We start from the raw sequence: 18084 nt of genomic DNA on the forward strand, positions 1-18084 counted from the left end.
ATACAGAACTTCCCAAATCAAATTAAATTTTATTTGTCACATACACATGGTTAGCAGATGTTAATGCGAGTGTAGCGAAATGCTTGTGCTTCTAGTTCCGACAATGCAGTAATAACCAACGAGTAATCTAACCTAACAATTCCACAACTACTACCGTATACACACAAGTGTAAAGGGATAAAGAACATGTACATAAAGATATATGAATGAGTGATGGTACAGAACGGCATAGGCAAGAGGCCCTGTTTTCCCCACAACCTCTCTAATGTTCTCAGTCCAATCCCTGTCCCATCAGTGACATCCCAGTCTGAATCTGCTTAATGTGTCTGAGACGGGCTAGACTCAGGATCTCTCATTGGATTTCAGTCTAAGTCACATTGGTCTGGTGTGTGTTTATTGTATACCACCCAGGCCCCTACCTTACTGAGTGTCTCTTCTGCACCGCAAACTGGCCAATTCTTCCTTCATAAAACTTGTTTCATAACACCAAACAGGCAACGACTACCAGGTAGATTGGCTTTTGCATCATTGTCATAACTGCCTTAAAAATGCTGGAGTTGATGATGGAAAGGACAGGGTTGAAGGGAGCTTTCTTTGTGTATGCTCCTCCGCTCCTCAGGGATGTTTTTTTTTTTTTTTTTTTTTTAGGGGTGGATCAGCTTAGTATTGCGGAAAGAATGTTGCTTCCAATGTAATTGTCTGCATCATTTCCATTCCCCCATATTTTTTGGGGTAAATATATATATCCATATACGTATGCATACATATACACATGTATACATACACATACCTATATAGACATACATACTTTTTTAAAGAATATGCCTTTATTATTATTCCCCGCGACCCTACCACCAATCCCCCAATTGGAGTAAACTTATAAACACTTCTGCTTTTACCTTCAATTTCTACATCTTATACCTATCTTACAGACACAGTCCACTTTACAATAGTTCTCTCTTATTTGTTCTTAGTCCTTCCTCTATTTCTGTTGTCCATCCAATTTTATTTCCACTTGTAACTGTGCTATTTCACAAAAGCTCCGCACCTATACACATTTCACAGATCCCGTATGCCCTACATTGTTTATCTTGTTATTAGTCCCACCCTTCAGCTCCACTCAACCTTTCCCATCTATCTTCCAACATCATCCATTTCGGATTTCTATTTGCCATATATTTTTCAACTGTGCTGTGATGCTTCACAAAAGACCTGAACCTTCCTATTCTCATAGCTTCTACAGATTGTAAATTAAAAATAAACATCTTTGCCAAAATAATTATTATATTATTGATTGATTGACTATGGCTTTTCAAATCCCCCAGTATTGCTATCTGTAGCGTTAGTTTTAGGCAAATGTTGCAATTCTTCAGCCATTCCTGGACCTGTGACCAAAAACGAGCTACATATGGACAATACCAAAATAAATGATCTAATGACTCTGCCTCCTCACAACAGAATCTGCAGAGCTGGGAAGATTGTATACCCCATATATATAACATTCTATTAGTTGCAAGAATTTTGTACAGTAATTTATATTGAAAAATTTGAAGTTTTGAATCCGGCGTTGTTTTGCGTATCAATTCATAAACCATGTGCCATGGAATGGGTACATCGAAAATCTCTTCCCAACTATTTTGCAATTTGTATGGCACAGCTGTTAGTTTTTTGGTCCTTAAATGAAATTGGTATATGTTTTTATTTATCACACTTTTCTTTAACCATTTTTGTTCTTTAATACAGGGCCGACATACAAGTTCCTTACTTTTTTCCCCTTCTACTTGCCTCTTCCATTTTTGTGGTAATGCTGCAATTAATTGGTTGTAATTTTGGGTAGAGCAGACTTTTCCATATGTCTGTGTTAGCTGCATGTGTGACATAACTCCACCAGTCCTATTTATGATATCATTCACAAAAATTATACCTTTTTTAAACATTTCTTCGATAAATACAGTTTTTTTATCAATTATTATATTTGAATTTAACCACAATATTTGTTGTACTATTTGTTCCGTCCTTTCAGGTGGATTAAACTGAAATTGCAACCAACTTTCTAAGGCTTGTTTAAAGAATAAGGATATTTTGGAGATCATTTCCTTTTCAAACAACCGAAAATGAGCAGGTGTAATCTGAATAAAAGGAAAAAGGCCCTTCTTGAACATAGGATGAGACATTCGTACCAGTTTACTAGAGAACCAGTTTGGATTTAAGTATAACTTTTGTATGACCGATGCCTTTAGTGAGAGGTCTAATGCTTTAATATTTAATAATTTCTGCCCTCCGAATTCATATTCGTTATATAAATAGGCCCTTTTAATTTTATCTGGCTTGCCGTTCCAAATAAAATTGAATATTTTTTGTTCATATAATTTAAAAAACAGGTCACTAGGTGTAGGCAAAACCATAAGCAAATAGGTAAACTGTGATATGACTAAAGAGTTAATTAGGGTGATTTTTCCACAAATAGACAGGTATTTTCCTTTCCATGGTAGCAAGATCTTATCTATTTTTGCTAACTTTCTATAAAAATTTATTGGAGTGAGATCATTTCTTTCTTTTGGGATTTTTATACCGAGTATGTCCACATCTCCGTCAGACCATTTAATTGGTAAACTACATGGCAATATAAAATGTGTATTTTTTAGTGATCCAATACGTAATATGGTACATTTATCATAATTTGGTTTTAATCCAGAGAGGATAGCAAAGGTATCTAGATCCTCCTCAGGGATGTTAGTATAGAATGAAGGCATCAGCAGCAGAGGCTAGCAGGTATTCTGGGAGAGTAAGCCCAGTAGTAAGGACCTCAGGGTCAGACAGCTGTCTGGACAGACAGTCAGAGTGCTGTGGATAGGGGGCCTGTGGCTGAAGCTGAACCGTCTTAACTGTTTTAAAGCACCCTCTTTGTAAACCTCTCTACCTCCACATCCAAACGCCCCTAGTGCCCACCCACCCTGTCATCATCAAATAGTCTGCCAGTCCCCTATCCCCTGTTTCTACCCAACCTTCAACTCTTCTCACCCACATCCAACATTCCCTAGTGTCCTCTGACTCTGTCCTCAAACCCTCTACCCCCACATCCAAAATTCCACCAGTCCACTAAGCCTCAAGTGACCAGTCTGCTTCAACCCCTCTGCCCCCTCCTACGCAATCCTCTGACAAACATCAAACTGCTCCCAGTGCTCTCCGGACCCTGCCCTCAATCTCTTTGCCCCCACATCCAATAACCCACTAGACCCCTAGCACCCAAAATCCAACAATCTAACAGTCTACCAAGCTCCAAGTGCCCCCCGGCCCCAACCCTCTCCTCAACCCGTCTGACCAACATCCAAGCCGCCTGGCCCCTTGGCCTCTGGCTCTGGACCCCAACACTGCCAGCTTGATGCTTGAAAAAGCTAGACATTCCTGGCACGATTCAGGGCCGTCCAAAAATGCAGGTATGTGGCAGAGCCCCTTTTGAGCCATGTTTTCTTTCAACACGGACCCGCCCAAGCACAGCAAATCAATACAGAGTAAATATCCTTCAAGTTCACTGGATGAGATGACTAAAAAGGAACACAGCGCTTCCTGAGGTGGAAGAGTCCGGTAGAGAGCGAGGAAGCAATATCTGAGGAGGACCAAACTCCTGCATTAATTAGCTGCTTTTCCACAAAGTTATTCCTGCTCTCTGAAAAACAAACAGCAGCGTCAGGAAATCACCGGCCTCCCTGGCAACAACCTATCCAAATCAAAACTACATTTCCCTCCTTATTGACCACATGTGGGCCGTCATTGTAAATAAGATCTTGTTCTTAATTGACTTGCCTAGTTAAATTAAGGTTAAATATTTTTTTTTGAATGTATTTGTGATGCAGGCAAATTGGGTCCGGGGATGTTTTTTAAGGACGGCTCACTGGTTACCAAGGGCACTTTTCTACCATTAAGACTGTCTCCTGCTTTTAACCGCAGGAGTTTTGACTTGTGCACTCAGGGGTACTGAGACGTGGCGGAAGTAATTGTGACCAACAATTTGAGGCTTGGTGAATAGAGCGGTGGCTTAATACGGCCAATTAGTCAGGAGGAATTTGTCACCGATTAGAGAATAAAAAGGCTGAGTTGAGATCATTCTGACTCTGCACTCTGTGTGTGTGAATGTCTGGCCAGGCAGAACAAGCGGAGCGGTACACACACGGATCGCTAATTAACCACCAGGACCTGTAGAGCTGGGCCTTGCCCCACCAGCTCTCTTGGGTCTGTATCAAATCACATTAGTGCTAAGATACTGGAGGTATGCACTGCAAGAGACTCAAACATTGTTCTATAGGGGGCAGGAGGTTTTCCTTTAAGGGACTTTAGCCATGTTGGGACCATGAGCTACGATGGCTGTTGAAAATAAGATTTTGTCTAGAGGACATTGTCATAGTAACTGACTATATCTTAGACTCAACATCCTCAACTCTAATCCCAGGAAGGTTACTGTGTTTTCAAGCTTTGTTTGGCTTACAGGTATGTCTCAGATATTACGTTTACACAAAGGTAGGATTAGCAAAGGTCACTTCAATAGGTTGTGAATCACTTGCTATTGTTCAGTTCACTTTGACATTGGACTATTTATTTGCAAACACCCAAATAATAGAATCTGTTTGTAACTTCATCCCACAACCATGAAAACACTGGTTCTTCTCATCAGCGTTCAATAAAGTACATAACAGCAATCTACCCACACTGTGGAAAACATGCATTAGACCTTGGTTCTAATCAATGTTCTGGAATATTCCTGACACCGTCGACCTGCCCTGATAACGGTGGTTGGTGGTTGTAGCTCCCAAAGTCTTTGTGGGAATCACATTCTCCCCCGTTGCTAGACATTAGTTTCATATTGGAGATAACACACAGCGTGGCGAGCCAGCCAGGAGAGAAAGGGTCAGGGACATAGAGAGAGAGGGATTCTGGGAAAGAGACAAGGAGAGATGGGGTCAGGAACAGAGAGAGTGAGAGGTCTGGGATAGAGAGAGTGTGAGACAGACAGACAGACAGACAGACAGACAGACAGACAGACAGACAGACAGACAGACAGACAGATAAAGGGAGAGAGGTGGAGTCTGGGAAAGAACAAGCGAAATGAGACAGATAGAGACAGAGAACAGGAGGAAATAAAGAACCAGACAGAAGAAGGAAGGGAGTTGGGGGACAGAATAAAGGAGGGAGACAGACAGACAGAGGGAGAGTGAAGAAACATGTGGAGGTCAAGCCAAGTCGTGACTCCACTCTTCAGAGATTGGAACAGATGGGGGCTCGGTGGACTCTCTCTGGGTAATTAAGTTATAGCCATGTGTGGCAAGGGACATGCCAAACAAATGAGAGGGAGAGAGGGAGAATGAGCCAAGTGCGACCCTATTGTGTTTCAGTGGTGGATTTGGACAAGGGAAGCACTAGTCACTAGCCCCGGCATATAGGCCCATGCTTTCGGGGTCCGGTTACACCACCACCTGCGTCCCACTCCCCTCGCCTTTCCACCCAACCCCCAAAATGAGTTATCATATCAGGCCACAACCTTAGGAGTAACCGGCTGGAGAGGACGAGAGGGTGGGGACAGCAAGGGGACAAGGGGATTGGGGACAGCAATGGGGGTGAGGGTTGAGGGGGACAGCTAGGGGGACGGGGTGGTGGGGGACAGCTGGAGGACAAGGGTGGTGGGGAACAGCTAGGGGGACGAGGGGGATGGGGGACACCAAAGGGGACAAGGGGGATGGGGGACAGCTAGGAGGACGGGGTGGTGGGGGACAGCAAGGGGGACGAGGGTGGTGGGGGACAGATAAGGGGACAAGGGTGGTGGGGACAGCAAGGGGGACAAGGATGTTGTGGACAGCAAGGGGGAACAGGTGGAGGGTGAGAGTTTTAATATCACATTCTCTGCTCTGCTAATTGTGGCCAGCCTCTGTGATGTCATGGCCTTGTTTATATATGTAACTGACAGTATGAGAGGGGCCGAGGAGGGTGTCAGGCAGCATGTCACGACAGGGTGGACTGACTCTAGTGTGGGAACTGTGTTGATGTCATGGTGCCTGATTGAGCCTCACTTAGGATCATATTAGATCGTATTAGATCATTGCTTTTCATAGGGTTTATTTCGACCCTAGATATTATAGCCAGTGCTAGTCCAGTTTATAGAGGGATGTAAATGTTGTGACTTAAATGTGTGTGTGTGTGTGTGTGTGTGTGTGTGTGTGTGTGTGTGTGTGTGTGTTAGCATAGGCTATAGGCCTATGTGCAAGCACATTCACCAATACTATTTATACTCCCGGCAGAGCTTGTATTTTTAGCAGTAAGCTAAGCATGTACAGTATGACATCTTATATGTACTTTGTCTTGTTTTCTCCTCTTTTTAAATAATACAATATGTTTCTGAACACTTCTACGTGAATATTTACAGATAGTCATGAATGAATGGTGAATAATGATGAGTGAGAAAGTTACAGATGCACAAAGATGCCCCCCAAAGCATGCTAACCTTTCACCATTGCGGGTAACAGGGAAAGTTAGCATTTTTTTGGTGGGGGGGGTACGATATTTATGCCTCTGTAACAATTTCGCAATTAATTCATGATTATCTGAAATCATGGTCGCACCCACATTAATGTAAAAGTGTTCAGAATCATATTCATTTTCTTATTTACAATAAAAGTGACTCCAAAATGACTCAATACATAACTTACCATTTATTTCTATTTGGAAAGAGAAACGGGGATACCTAGTCAGTTGTACAACTGGATGCATTCAGCCGAAATGTGTCTCCCGTATTTATCCCAACCCCTCTGAATCACAGAAATGTGTCTCCCGTATTTATCCCAACCCCTCTGAATCACAGAAATGCGGTTAAATGCAGACATAATTGTGCACAACACTATCCGAAACACAACCAAAACAACCTGCAAATGCATCCAACGAGTTTGTAGAGATTTATTTATATATTTTTATTATACCTTAATTTAACTAGGCAAGTCAGTGTAGTCATTGTGTGCTAGGAATATGGGACCAAATACTTAACTTTTTCTTAAATATAATACACTATAAATGAATTTGTCCTTATACTTATGACACCTTCAAATAGGGGAACTAGATACATAAAGTGCATTCATTTCTAAACGGTAAAACAGATACAGTGCCTTCGGAAAGTATTCAGAAACCTTGACTTTCTCCACATTTTGTTACGTTAAGGCTTTATTCTAAAATTGATTACATAGTTTTTTCCCCTCATCCATCTACACACAATACCCCATAATGACAAAGCGAAAACAGGTTTTTAGAAATATCACATTTATATAAGTATTCAGACCCTTTACTCAGTACTTTGTTGAAGCACCTTTGATTACAGCCTCAAGTCTTCTTGGGTATGATGCTACAAGCTTGGCACACCTGTATTTGGGGAGTTTCTCCCATTCTTCTCTGCAGATCCTCTCAAGCTCTGTCAGGTTGGATGGGGAGTGTTGCTGCACAGCTATTGTCAGGTCTCTCCAGAGATGCTAGTTCGGACTCAAGTCCGGGCTCTGGCTGGGCCACTCAAGGACATTCAACGACGTGTCCCGAAGCCACACCTGTATTGTCTTGGCTGTGTGCTTAGGGTCGTTGTCCTGTTGGAAGGTGAACCTTCGCCCCAGTCTGAGGTCCTGAGCGCTCTGGAGCAGGTTTTCATCAAGGATCTCTCTGTACTTTGCTCCGTTCGTCTTTCCCTCGATCCTGACTAGTCTCCCAGTTCCTGCTGCTGAAAGACATCCCCACAGCATGATGCTGCCACCACCATGCTTCACCGTCGGGATGTAGCCAGGTTTCCTCCAGACGTGACGCTTGGCATTCAGGCCAAAGAGTTCAATCTTCGTCAGACCAGAGAATCTTGTTTATCATGGTCTGAGAGTGTTTAGGTGCCTTTTGGCAAACTCAAAGCAGGCTGTCTTGTGCCTTATACTGAGGAGTGAATTCCATCTGGCCACTCTACCATAAATGCTTGAGTGATGGAGTGCTGCAGAGATGGTTGTCCTTCTGGAAGGTTCTCCCATCTCCACAGAGGAACTCTGGAGCTCTGTCAGATTGACCATCGGGTTCTTTGTCACCTCCCTGACCAAGGCCCTTCTCCCCCGATTACTCAGTTTGGCCGGTCGGCCAGCTCTAGGAAGTCATGGTCGTTCCAAACTTCATCCATTTAAGAATGATGGAGACAACTGTGTTCTTGGGGACCTTCAATACTGCAGAAATGTTTTGGTACCCTTCCCCAGATCTGTGCCTCGACACAATCCTGTCTCGGAGCTCTACGGACAATTCCTTTGACCTCATGTCTTGGTTTTTGCTCTGACCTGCGCTGTCAACTGTGGGACCTTATCTAGACAGGTGTGTGCCTTTCCAAATGATGTCCAATCAATTGAATTTACCACAGGTGGACTCCAATCAAGTTGTAGAAACATCTCAAGGATGATCAATGGAAACAGGATGCACCTGAGCTCAATTTCAAGTCTCATAGCAATTTATTTTTTCTAAAACATAAATTAGCAACAACTTCTAAAAAACAGTTTTTGCTTTGTCATTATGGGGTATTGAGTGTAGATTGATGATGGAGCATTTTTATTTAATACATTTTAGAATAAGGGTGTAACGTAACAAAATGTGGAAAAAGTCAAGGGGTCTGAATACTTTCCGAAGGCACTGTATGTATATATACCCCCTACGTACATATATATATTTGTGTTTGTCTACACGTACTTAAAGAAATTGTTTCTTATAAGCCCATACAGGCTGGGCACCAATTGGTGTATGACACTGAAATAAAATAAATAAATGAATCAAATATACGCCTAAACCTGTTCTGTCTCCCTCTCCCTCTGTCCCATCAGATGTGGAGCTGTTGGTGTGTAAGCACCAGGGCCCGTCCTGCTGCACCCGCAAGATGGAGGAGAGCTACCAGGTGGCGGTGAGACGAGAGACCCTCCAGGATGTCCGCTCCTACAGCTTCGAGCTGAAGTACCTCATCTCCGGCCATGCTACCGCCTTCCAGGGTAAGAAGAGGGCCAGGGGAGAGGTGCGATGGGAAGGGCTTGTAGTGAATAGTGTTAGTAGGACAGGTAAGGGATTTCAACCAAAAACATGGAGATAAAGGAACTCTTTCTGTTTTGAAAACTGGTACTTTTGGGCCAATTTGGCCAAAACTTCAATGTCCTGATCCACAAGAAAGGGAATGGAACATACGAGAGGAAGCCACTTCATAGTACTTGAGTGAGGCCTGTGAACGTAGATCTTTGCTGACATACAGTTGAACTTGTCCTTATTTACCACCAACTAAAACAGTGGAAAACCAAACACGCTTATTTGTTTTGCTAGTTATTTGGTCACGAGGGCACAGCTATCTTCTGTTCCCCTCAGTGGTTTTGGCAGTAGCTGGGTTGTGGAGAGGGTAGACTAGGGAGCGTAGGTAGGGAGGGTTGGCAGTAGCTGTGTTGTGGTGAGGGTAGACTAGGGAGGGTAGGTAGGTAGTGTTGGCAGTAGCTGGGTTGTGGAGAGGGTAGACTAGGGAAGGTAGACTAGGGAGGGTAGGTAGGTATGGTTGGCAGTAGCTGGGTTGTGGAGAGGGTAGACTAGGGAGCGTAGGTAGGGAGGGTTGGCAGTAGCTGTGTTGTGGTGAGGGTAGACTAGGGAGGGTAGGTAGGTAGGGTTGGCAGTAGCTGGGTTGTGGAGAGGGTAGACTAGGGAAGGTAGACTAGGGAGGGTAGGTAGGGAGGGTTGGCAGTAGCTGGGTTGTGGAGAGGGTAGACTAGGGTACGTAGGTATTGAGGGTTGGCAGTAGCTGGGTTGTGGAGAGGGTAGACTAGGGAGGGTAGACTAGGGAGGGTAGGTAGGGAGGGTTGGCAGTAGCTGGGTTGTGGAGAGGGTAGACTAGGGAGGGTAGGTAGGGAGGGTTGGCAGTAGCTGGGTTGTGGAGAGGGTAGACTAGGGAAGGTAGACTAGGGAGGGTAGGTAGAGAGGGTTGGCTAGGGAGGGTAGGTAAGGAGGGTTGGCAGTAGCTGGGTTGTTGAGTGAGTATGGAGGGTAGAGAGGGTGGGGGGTATGTATTGTTGGCAGTTAGCTGTATTGTGGAGAGGCAGAGGGAGCATGAAGACTAGCGAGGGTATAGACTGCACTGCACACAGGCCCCACTTGGAACCTCTGGCCTGCTATAGTTTATGGGCGGAAGTCTGTCCGCTGTGCCACTTTCTGCCTGCTTGGCTCTTTCTATCTGAGGGCAGCAGTGGATGGATGGTTGGCAGGTCTGACTGGTCCAGCTCCGGCTGGTTCGGCTGCCAGAGGGGCTTTTACTGGGCCAAGCGAGGCCAGGCACCGGCCCAGCACCCCCTGCCTTGTCTTCTCCGATCAGGGTGACTGGTAATTGCAATGTTATTTAAAATTCCCACATTTTCTAAACGGACAGATTTTTTCTCCCAACCTCCAATGCTATCCCGCAGAGTCTGCTCGTGAGAGGTTCTGAATGTTTTTGCTGTTGAAGGAATTTGTGAACCATGCAATTTGTTTTATACGACAATGTACTGTGTACATAGGCATTATGCTGGACAGTATTGTTTTATGATTGTTTTATGGATGCAAATGGTCGTTGGACTGCAATATGGAAATGTGCATTCATGATATATACTGTATACTGTACTTCTCCTCAATTCCAGCCATGGATATGAATAGTTTGTCACAGTGAGAACAAAGGTCTCAGTACAGTAGTCTAGTGCAGGTATTCCCAGTCCATTTATATTGTCCAACAGGGTTATACATTTGGGTGAGGTTTTTTTCTCGCCTGAGTCGCCTCGTTTCTCTGCCAAAAATAAAATTAAACCATCTAGTGTTCAGCGAAATAACAACACAATGTCAAATACAGGTAGCCTAGTCAAATAATTAACATCTAATTATATTAACCGTTACTCTCTCGCTGGAATTCCACTAACGGACCGTATGTAGCCAAACGTAGCTGCTGCTCATGTTGGTATTGGTACTGATGGCGCAAAATCTATGACAGGGATACATGGTGGAGTGGTAACGTGCGTGCAAGCAGTTGCTCCCGACACCACTTGGGTACACTGCAGCATCCACCGAGAGGCTCTTGCTGCCAAGGGAATGCCGGACAGCTTGAAAGACGTTTTGGATACTACAGTGAAAATGGTTAACTTTATTAAAGCAAGGCCCCTGAACCTTCGTGTTTTTTCTGCTTTAATAATCAATCAATCAATCAAATGTATTTATAAAGCCCTTTTTACATCAGCTGATGTCCCAAAGTGCTGTACAGAAACCCAGCCTATAACCCCAAACAGCAAGCAATGCAGATGTAGAAGCACGGTGGCTAGGAAAAACTCCCTAGAAAGGCTGGAACCTTGGAATAAACCTAGAAAGGAACCAGGCTATGAGGGGTGACCAGTCCTCTTCTGGCTGTGCCGGTTGGAGATGATAACTAGGCCAAGATGTTAAAACGTTTATAGATGACTAGCAGGGTCAGATAATAATAATCATAGTGGTTGTAGAGGGTGCAACAGGTCAGCACCTCAGGAGTAAATGTCAGTTGGCTTTTCATAGCCGATGATTCAGAGTTAGAGACAGCAGGTGCGGTAGAAAGAGAGTCCAAAACAGCAGGTCCGGGACAAGGTAGCATGTCTAGTGAACAGGTCAGAGTTCCATATCCGCAAGCAGAACAGTTAAAACTGGAGCAGCTGTATGACCAGGTGGTCATCAGGCCAGGTAGTCCTGAGGCATGGTCCTAGGGCTCAGGTCCTCCGAGCGAGAGAGAGAGAGAGAGAAAGAGAAAGAGAGAATTAGAGGGAGCATACTTAAATTCACACAGGACACCGGATAAGACAGGAGAAATACCCTAGCCCCCCGAAACATACACTATCGTTCAAAGGTTTGGGGTCACTTAGAAATGTCCTTGTTTTTGAAAGAAGATCTATTTTTTTTGTCCATTAAAATAGGCTCAAATTGATCAGAAATACAGTGTCGACATTGTTAATTTTGTAAATGACAATTGTAGCTGTAAACGGCAGATTTTTTATGGAATATCTACATAGGCGTACAGAGGCCCATTATAAGCAACCATCACTCCTGTGTTCCAATGGCACGTTGTGTTAGCTAATCCAAGTTTATAATTTTAGAAGACTAATTGATCATTAGAAAACCCTTTTGCAATTATGTTAGGACAGCTGAAAACTGTTGTGATGATTAAAGAAGCAATAAAACTGCCCTTCTTTTAGCCTAGTTGAGTATCTGGAGCATCAACATTTGTGGGTTCGATTACAGGCTCAAAATGGGCAGAAACAAAGTACTTTCTTCTGAAACTCGTCAGTCTATTCTTGTTCTGAGAAATGAAGGCTATTAAATTGTCAAGAAACTGAAGATCTCGTACAATGCTGTGTACTACTCCCTTCACAGAACAGTGCAAACTGTCTCTAACCAGAATAGAAAGAGGAGTGGAGAGAGGAGAGGAGAGAGGCCCCGGTGCACAACTGAGCAAGAAGACAAGTACATTAGAGTGTCTAGTTTGAGAAACAGATGCCTCACAAGTCCTCAACTGGCAGCTTCATTAAATAGTACCCGCAAAACACCAGTCTCAACGTCAACAGTGAAGAGGTGACTCCGGGATGCTGGGCTTCTAGGCAGAGTTGCAAAGAAAAAGCCATATCTCAGACTGGCCAATAAAAAGAAAAGATTAAGATGGGCAAAAGAACACAGACACTGGACAGAGGAACTCTGCCTAGAAGGCCAGCATCCCGGAGTCGCCTCTTCACTGTTGACATTGAGACTGGAGTTATGCGGGTACTATTTAATGAAGCTGCCAGTTGAGGACTGATCAACGTTATTTGAATGGACAAAAATTAGGTTCTTTCAAAAACAAGGCCATTTCTAAGTGACCCCAAACTTTTGAACAGTAGTGTAAACTACGCAATGATATGGGCAGCGACCATGTAACGCTTTTACAACATACAGAAAGAAGTGCTCTGGTTATCAAAGGGCAAAGTATTGACACGTTTTTTTAAATTGAGAGATGAGCTTAACCCCTCTGGTACAAGTGGGACGCTAGCGTCGACAACAGCCAGTGAAATGGCAGGGCGCCAAATTCGAAACAACAGAAATCCCATAATTAAAATTAGTATTACTTACTCCATTGTGTTTAACAGTGATAACACCAAGTAAAACTGAAATGATATCCATTAACAAACTTCTTATAGCTTAGACACATTTCCATTTCCTGAACACATAATACTTAAATAAAAAAACATACAGCCTTTTCTTAGTAAAACGCAAAAGTAAAAATGAAATAAATACAGTAGTCTTTCCACCATATAGTCAGACACATTCTATTCACAGGCTTGTACACCACACAGAGGTTGTTGTAGCATTTTAGCAGTGCAGGAGATGTTGAAGTATTATCCATCATTTTAAAGATAAACTTCTTGTAAATCCAACCACAGTGTCCGATTTCAAAAAGGGTTTACTGCGAAAGCACACCATGCGATTATGTTAGGTCAGCACCTAGTCACAGAAAACCATACAGCCATTTTTCCAGACAAAGAGAGGAGCCACAAAAAGCAGAAATAGAGATAAAATTAATCACTAACCTTTGATGATCTTCACACAGATGGCACTCATAGGACTTCATGTTACACAAGACATGTATATTTTGTTCGATAAAGTTCATATTTATATGAATTAAAAATCTCAGTTTACATTGGCGCGCTATGGTCAGAAATGCATTGTTTCAAACAAACATCCGGTGAAAGTGCAGAGAGCCACATCAAATTACAGAAATACTCATCATGAACATTGATAAACGATACAAGTGTTAAACATACGAATAAAGATAAACTTCTCCTTAATGCAACCGCTGTGTCAGATTTCAAAAAGGCTTTACGGAGAAAGCACACTTTGCGATTATGTTAGGTCTGCACCTAGCCACTGAAACCCATACAGCCATTTTCCAGCCAAGGAGAGTGTCACAAAAGTCAGAAATAGCATTAAAATTAATCACTTACCTTTGATGATCTTCATCTGGTGGCACTCCCAGTAATCCGAATGCTAAAGGCGCGTGCACTAAGTCCAGACGAAAAGTTTTTAAAAAGTACAATAAAAGTAAGTAGAAACATGCCAAGCGATGTTTAAAACCAACCCTCCGGTTGTTTTTGTCATAAATAATCAATAATATTTCAACCGGACAAAAGCTTCGTCTGCTGCCAATGACTGGAACGAACTACAAAAATCTCTGAAACTGGAAACACTTATCTCCCTCACTAGCTTTAAGCACCAGCTGTCAGAGCAGCTCATAGATTACTGCACCTGTACATAGCCCATCTATAATTTAGCCCAAACAACTACCTCTTTACCTACTGTATTTATTTATTTTGCTCCTTTGCACCCCATTATTTCTATCTCTACTTTGCACATTCTTCCACAGCAAACCAACCATTCCAGTGTTATTTTTTTTACTTGCTATATTGTATTTACTTCGCCACCATGGCCTTTTTATATATATATTATTTTTTTATTTTTTTATTTATATATATATTTTGTTTGCCTTCACCTCCCTTATCTCACCTCACTTGCTCATATTGTATATAGACTTATTTTCACTGTATTATTGACTGTATGTTTGTTTTACTCCATGTGTAACTATGTGTTGTTGTATGTGTCGAACTGCTTTGCTTTATCTTGGCCAGGTCACAATTGTAAATGAGAACGTGTTCTCAATTTGCCTACCTGGTTAAATAAAGGTGAAATAAAATAAATAAAATAAAAAAATAGGAAAGGAGAAACAAGAAAGGCGCGCTCCCGATCAGGCGCATGGCCGATGAATGGAAATTTCCACTGGCCACTGATTGAAAGTGCTGTATCTCCCTCATTTTTCAGAGTAAAAGCCTGAAACAATGCCTAAAGACTGGTCCCATGTAGAGGAAGCCACAGAGCTCGTAAACTGGGTCCTAAGTCTTTGTATGGTGGATAGGTTTTCAATGGAAAAACAGTCTTTCAAAATAATAGTACTTCCTGGTTGGATTTCCGTCGGGTTTTCACCTGCCATATCAGTTCTGTTATACTCACAGACAATATTTTAACAGTTTTGGAAACTTTAGAGTGTTTTCTATCCAAATCTACTAATTATATGCAGATCCTATCGGCTGGGCCTGAGTAGCAGGCAGTTTAATTTGGGCACACTTTTCATTCAAAATCCCGAATGCTGCCCCCTACCCTAGTGAAGTTATAGTTTTCTTTCCTGACTATAATTTTCACTTGTCTGACCTCTTCCATGATGACGAGTTTCTCACACGACTGGCCTATATGGGTGATGTTTTTTCTCGCCTGAAGGATCTGAATCTAGGATTACAGGGACTCTCCGCAACTATATTCAATGTGAGGGACAAAATTGAGGCTATGATTAAGAAGTTGGAGCTCTTCTCTGTCTGCATTAACAAGCACAACACACAGGTCTTTCCATCGTTGTATGATTTTTTTGTGTGCAAATGAACTCAAGCTTACGAACAATGCCAAATGTGAAATAGCAAAGCACCTGAGTGAGTTGAGTGTGCAATTACGCAGGTACTTTCCCGAAACGGGTGACAGAAACAACTGGATTCGTTATCCCTTTTAAGCCCTGCCTCCAGTCAACTTACTGATATTTGAACAAGAGAACATCATCGAAATTGCAACTAGCGGTTCTGTGAAAATTTAATTTAATCAGAAGCCATCGCCAGATTTCTGGATTGGGCAGCGCCCCGAGTATCCTGCCTTGGCAAATCGCGCTGCTAAGACACTGATGCCCTTTGCAACCACGTACCTATGTGAGAGTGGATTTTCGGCCCTCACTTGCATGAAACTAAATACAGGCACAGTCTGTGTGTGGAAAATTATATAAGACAGACTCCAAAACAACCCAACATTGCAGTTATGTGCATCCTTTCAAGCACACCCTTCTCATTAACCTGTGGTGAGTTATTCAACATTTTCGATGAACAAATAAGGTTTTATATGTAAGATGGTTAAATAAAGAGCAAAATTATTGATTTTTATTATTTGTGCCCTGGTCCAATAAGAGCTCTTTGTCACTTCCCACGAGCCGGGTTGTGACAAAAACTCACACTCAATCTTATATTTAATAAATCAATCAAATGTATTTATGAAGTCCTTCTTACATCAGCCGATGTCACAAAGGGCTGTACAGAAACCCAGCCTAAAACCCCAAACAGCAAGCAATGCAGATGAAGAAGCACGGTTCTGTGAAAAATGTATCGTATAGTGTGTGTGACAGGCTTACAAGGATGGCAAAAAACAACAGTTGAGAGTGTGCTGACCCTGGTGCTAGAGGGGGTACGCAGCTGGAGGTTGAATGTCTGAAGGGGTACGGGACTATAAAAAGTTTGGGAACCACTGATCTAGCTAGCGGATGGATTAATTTGTCATTATGAACATAACTTCCTGCTTACCTCATGTCTGGAGCCTTCTGAAGTTAGGTCAAACTATCGAACAATGTTCTTCACAGATTTCCATGCAAATCTAATACATTCATCACACTAACTCAGTGGCTCCTGTATGTGGGCAACGGGAAAAAATAAAACAGCTCTCATCAGGTGCTCAACTGCTCATGTCTCCACAGAAATAGACTTAATCAACTATGGAACAACTAAAGAAGCCATGATGATGAAGGGGATGGTGATGATGTCAGTTGACTTGGTTCTCAGGGCCATCTAAGGACAACTAGTCCCGTTGGCATGCTGTGTGGAGATTTGATGTGCGTTGCTGTGGAGAAAGTCAAGTAGGGGAGCGACTGTTAGCGAGGCGTTTAAATATCAGATGAAGTCACTTATGTCATAACGGTGGAGCGGTGACAGGCTTGGGGTGGTGAGAGTGCCCGCTGGGCACAGAGTAGACGTCGATTCAATGTCTATTCCACATTGGTTCAACATAATTTTGTGGAAATGATGTGGAAGCAATGTTGATTCAACCAGTGTGTGCCCAGTGGGTGGTGTGTGTGTGTGTGTGTGTGTGTGTTTCAGACTGATTGAAGAGACTTGTGTGTTATGTACCTATGACCCTCCTGTATCAGAATAGATTACAACATTAATAATAATGTTTCACCTCACTTCTTGTTTCTGAGATGGTATGCTGTGCATTTAGAGTTATTCCCCCCTCTCATCATCTCATCCAGTTCCAGATTTGGAAGGTTTCCAGTCTGAGTCTGAGCCGGACCAGATTAGACCAGAAGGGGCTTTGGTAGACAGGGGACCAGCCTGACTTGTCAGAGTGCTCCAGCCAATCAGATCTGGACTAATCTCAAGCCTTTAATTGGCTGAGCCAGGCTGGAGCAGATGGACCAGACAATCATAGAACAGGCCTACGTGTGTATCTATGTAAGAATGTGCACTGGTTTCAGGAGGGTCAAGGAGTTTCAGCCACCATTCCAGACAGAGGAGAAAATCCACTGTGAGTCCATCAGTGATTACTGTCCAGTCCAGACACACTAACCACTTGTTTACTCTACATCAACTCTGGTAGGGTTGGAAAGACTGTGTGTGTGTGTGTGCGTGTGTGTTTAAAATATGCATGATTTTGTATGTGTGAGTATGCAAGAGTGTGTGTGTGTGTGCACGTGTGTGTGACTGACTGTGTCTATAATGATTGAGTGTGAGTGATCAGATTACCCTAGCCCAGACCCTAACCATATCCATGCAGTTGATGCAACATAGCTGACCCTGTATCAGTGGCCAGGGGCATGGGGACTGGACACTCAGCTAAATTCCATAGCTGTGTCGCAAATGGCACCCTATTCCCTATGTGTTGCACTACCTCTGACCAGGGCCCTGGACAAAAGTAGTGCACAATATAGGGAAAAGGGTGCCATTTGGGACGCAACTCATGTCAACCAATGAGTTGTTGAGTTGAGGAGTGTGTGTGTTGTTTACACACTCCAACATCACCATGGATACATCTAAAACACAGGTGAAATGATCATTAGCTGAAGTGTATTGGCATGACATTTTCAGGTGTTGATTGATTTGTCCGTTTATTCAAGTTATTTATGTGTATGTGTGTGTCAGTGTTTCCGTTAGG

The 18084-nt window shown here is 43.0% G+C and overlaps 1 protein-coding gene across 2 annotated transcripts in view; it reads left to right on the top strand.

Moving 5' to 3' along the window:
• The window catches only part of LOC129823644 (glypican-5-like), a 275132-nt gene that overhangs the window by 10653 nt on the left and 246395 nt on the right, over nucleotides 1-18084 (top strand). For both annotated transcript variants that reach the window (XM_055882512.1, XM_055882513.1), the window contains exon 2: nucleotides 8862-9023. In XM_055882512.1, coding sequence (XP_055738487.1) covers nucleotides 8862-9023 — 162 coding nt within the window. The remainder of the gene's footprint in view (nucleotides 1-8861; nucleotides 9024-18084) is intronic.

This window comes from Salvelinus fontinalis, chromosome 26, assembly GCF_029448725.1.
Source record: "Salvelinus fontinalis isolate EN_2023a chromosome 26, ASM2944872v1, whole genome shotgun sequence".
NCBI classification, from domain to species: Eukaryota; Metazoa; Chordata; class Actinopteri; order Salmoniformes; family Salmonidae; genus Salvelinus; species Salvelinus fontinalis.